Source organism: Drosophila arizonae, chromosome 3, assembly GCF_054131065.1.
Source record: "Drosophila arizonae isolate 15081-1271.41 chromosome 3, UAZ_ARI_1.0, whole genome shotgun sequence".
Classification (NCBI taxonomy): Eukaryota; Metazoa; Arthropoda; class Insecta; order Diptera; family Drosophilidae; genus Drosophila; species Drosophila arizonae.
In genome coordinates, this window is record NC_142923.1 from 18741476 (window position 1) to 18745423 (window position 3948).

Below are 3948 nucleotides of genomic sequence, written 5' to 3' on the forward strand. Positions count from 1 at the left end.
ATGAAAAGTATAGTAGACATACATAAATTGGGAAATCTAAGATCAAATTTACTTTTTATTTACTCCAAAAATCTACATTTGATTTAATTTAAATAAATTTAAAATAATTAAAAAAAAAAAAAAAAGAGAAAATGAAAAAATTGTATATATAAAAATTTTTAAATGCTCAATAGAAAATCAGTTTTCTTTGGTTAAAGTAGGGCTTCACTTATTGAGGCAAAACATAACGCTCTTAGTATCTTAAGGAAGAGTTAAATACGAAGACAGACAGATTTATATAGACTAAGTTCAATTAGTTCGATTTAGCTAGCCCTGCATATAAATGACACATTTGAGAATACTGCACTTAATTAGCTGAAAATTTCAGTGTCTTCTGTTCCAATCAGAACAATAAAGTCCGCTCTATCAAAAGCAAAGAAAATGGATCTCAAATAATAAACCTTAGCGCTCCATACCTTCCCAATCACCTAGTATACTCCACAAAGAAAGCTTACAATGGGTATTCCACGAAAAGAGAGAAACATATGCAAGACAAGGTTACGGCCGGAAGGAATCATGTCCCGACTTAGGTGGTCCAGGCTACACATAAACTTTTGATGACTTTTTGAAAGTTTTACGCTCCAAAGTGGTGCACAAATTACGCGAAGTTGCGGGGGCGTGGCGCGTTGGCAAAACAGGCGGCCCACGCTGTAGTGCCAAAAACAACAAAAACAATAACAAGAACAATAACAACAACAGCAACAACAACATTGACAGCGGCGGCATTAAAACGTCAACAGATTGCCGAAAACTGTGCGTCCAACAAAATTAAATCCACGGACATAACTTAAAGCTTCAATTATGGCGGAATGATAAAAAGCTTCTGATATTGGTATCAAGATTGTGGCAGCATTTGGTTGACAAATAAACGATAAGGAAACATAAAAACTAACAAACTTTTATTAGAATCATCCTGAGAACAGCTGTCAAAAATTACAAAACAACAATTTTTATTCTTATATATTTTTTAATAATCACAAATGCAAAACTATGGTTCGTATGCCTCGATGATGTATATAATGATAGATGACGATCTAGATAAGATACACGAAATTTCCCACACAGAGATATAAAGCCTGCTGCGCGCGCAAATCCGATGAGGGCAAGCCGAAGCGAAGCTCATCCACTGGGCGGCCTGCGTGCCGGGTCGATAACTACGGGCTGGCCAGGAAGAGCACGTTGATGGACATAGCCGCTCGAATCAACAGGAAAACATATAAGATGTACAAAACGCACAACACCGAGTGGCTGGTCGTGGACGGCGAGCAGATTGGGGTGCAGACGAAGCACAAGGAGGAGCTGGGCATGGAAATGGAGAACTTCTTCAGGCCCAGCTATCCAGGAGCACCTCAGCCCAGTGCGAATAGTCCAGTTGTGGTCGAATCTAGACTAACGCCAAACTATTCGAATTTCCCCCATAGCAATATGAATACATCCACATTTGGCCATATTAAGGATCAGCCCAAGACGGGAGAATTTAAGAAACGGAACCTCGACAATTTGCTCAATGCGGAACACGTGCAGCTAATCGACAGCAAAGAGCTGATAGAGCGAATACAGAACTTTGTCAAGAAGGTGAAGGACAAGCGTAAGGTGTGCAAGTCCAAGGAGAGAGCCAGATCACCATTGCAGCGTAAAAAGCTGAGCCCTCAAGAGGTTCTGCGCTCGTCCAATAGACCAAAGAGCAAAACAAACATATTGTCCGATCATAAGAACCAGAGTTTCCGACCTGACGCTGAACCAACTTCAATGCAAAGCTCCACCAAGATCATTTATAAACACGAGCAAACGCTACTGCCTCTCAACAAGGACGTTTTACAGTTCTTTAACAACTCCAAGCTCTTAGCGAGCAGACGAGAAACTGCAGCAGAGGTGGAGCGAATAAAGATCAACTTGAAGCCAAAGAGAAATGTTAAGCAAACTAAGAGAACTGTGAGAAAATCGAAGAGAATAAGCAGGAAAACGCTCGAGAACTCATCGAATGTTTGGAGAAGTGCTGTAAGTATTAAGCTCGATAAGATGAACAAGAGATTGCCCGTGGGCAATTCGAAATGGAAGAGCTATGAGGATCCAGATAGAACTCCTAGACCCTGCGGGTCTAGCAAATCGGATCTTAGACCAAGAATCAGAAATACGAAGGTAAATGAGCCGAGAGGCAAACTGAATGCTATCAAAAAGAAATCGATTGAAAAAAGAAAACAAATTAAGGACAAGGGCAAGCAACGGCATTACATTAAAATTGAACAGATAAAGCAAGTCAAAGTAAATGACTGGCTAGAAGATACGGAAATGGATACGGAAACGGATGAGCAGCAGAGGCCAGATATAACAAAAAAGAATTTAAAGACTGCAAAGAAACCAGAGAAGTCAAGAGAAAAACGAATAGTTATAAACACAAATAAAAAGCCGATTGAGAAGAAAAAAGAAGTTAAGGATAAGTGCAAAGAGCAACACAAACCGGAACAAAATGGAGCAAAGCAAGACTGGCTAGAGGACGATACGGACGAGGAAGAGCAGGTGTATTTGTTAGGCACAGAAGATGAAGAATTGATGAACGCGGAAATTATGGACAGTAAAGATTCGAGCGCATCGTCCAAGAAACAACGCGCGTTCACAAAGTTCAAAAAGTTGATAATGAAAATGAAAAGTATCGTAATCAAGAGCAATAGAGCGGCAAAGAATATGAGTCAAACAAAAATGCAAATAAAAGAGAGACAAATGAAAGCGAAAGAGCAGCAAAATGTGGAAGAGGTCGCTCTGAAACCGTTCGACAAGCACGAACGTGTTAAGGACTCAGCCGTGAGGCCAGTCTGTCGTCCTGCGGATGTTCGAGCTGAAGCGAACAATGTACGAACAGTTGCAATTTATAAACCGCAGAAAAGAACACCTCTGGTCAATGCCATTTCGCCTCGATTGCGTATGGCAGATCAAAGCGAACCACCAACTGCTCAGATGCCAATGAGTGTACCAGTACCTACAGAACGGAGTATACTACAGGAGCTCTTCAGCCTGGTTGAGGAGACCGCGAGAGGTAGGTACGTTCATGAGCTGCTTACATCACACTCCACTAATTGCGTTCGCTGATTTTTCCAGAGACAAGCCTTGTCAGATCTATGAACTTTGCAAAAATCCATCCAAATCCAAAATTTGGAGCTCGTTGGGAATTCGAATTGGCAATTTTGCCAAAAGAACAAAACTATTTCCATCCATCAGAGCTAAGAGTTCAAAGAAAGAGCTGGCACTCTAGCATATTTCGAACGCTTATAACGTGCATCCAAATTTTGGTTTTCTTTCTATTCGTAATGGTCGTATTCGCCGATCGGAATCCCATCTATTTTCGTTGGCTAATGCGACGGGTAAAATACTATTATTTCGAGAAGAAATTGATCATATTTAAAAAATTTTCTGAATTTTCAATGTTAATGAAATAAATAAAATAAAATAAAATATAAAATATATTATATATGCATATGTGCTGATGATGAAAAATTCATGAAAAGTAGATATCGCACATAGTCTGAAATATAAAATATCATTAGACAATATCATGAATAGCTTTTCTCCCCTATCTATAAAGCCTCTTTTAAAGTGTGAATATCTTGGCACCTTCTTTCAACCTTCCTTACTAAACTGGGCACAAAAAAAAAGAGACGAGAGACTCACAAAAATAGGCCTGACAAACTTTCCACTGCTCAGCCATAAACCATATTGGCGGAGCTCAATGCGGTCTGGTTGGCGAGCAGCTGCGGCGCTGATAGCGCATAAATGGAGAGAGAGCTAGGAAAAGCTGCCTTTGGCTGCACTTAAGAAGATTAAAGACCCGTTACGTTAGTTTCCACACGGCTCAGCTTTCCATTTGGTAGGGTTTTTCGCGGTTTGCTTTTCCATATGTGTGCGCCTTTTCCAGCC

General features: G+C 40.2%; 1 protein-coding gene across 2 annotated transcripts; it reads left to right on the plus strand.

Moving 5' to 3' along the window:
- The first annotated feature begins 882 nt into the window (after nt 1–882).
- On the plus strand, nt 883–3497 carry LOC108609846 (uncharacterized). Of its 2 annotated transcripts, none has more exons than XM_089464605.1 (3): nt 883–1032; nt 1105–3074; nt 3133–3497. In XM_089464605.1, the coding sequence occupies exons 1-3, from the start codon at nt 1030–1032 to the stop codon at nt 3284–3286; spliced, it is 2127 nt and encodes a 708-aa protein (XP_089320731.1). In that variant the 5' UTR covers nt 883–1029; the 3' UTR covers nt 3287–3497. The 2 variants fall into 2 exon arrangements, with proteins under 2 accessions (XP_089320731.1, XP_089320730.1); XM_089464604.1 differs by having other exon boundaries at nt 1105–3070.
- Nucleotides 3498–3948: the final 451 nt, after the last annotated feature.

What these genes read in the sequence shown, in the direction of transcription:
- LOC108609846 (XM_089464604.1), top strand. An exon ending in GGTTGAGGAGACCGCGAGAG is followed by an intron (nt 3,071 to 3,132) that starts GTAGGTACGTTC and finishes TGATTTTTCCAG; the next exon opens with AGACAAGCCTTGTCAGATCT.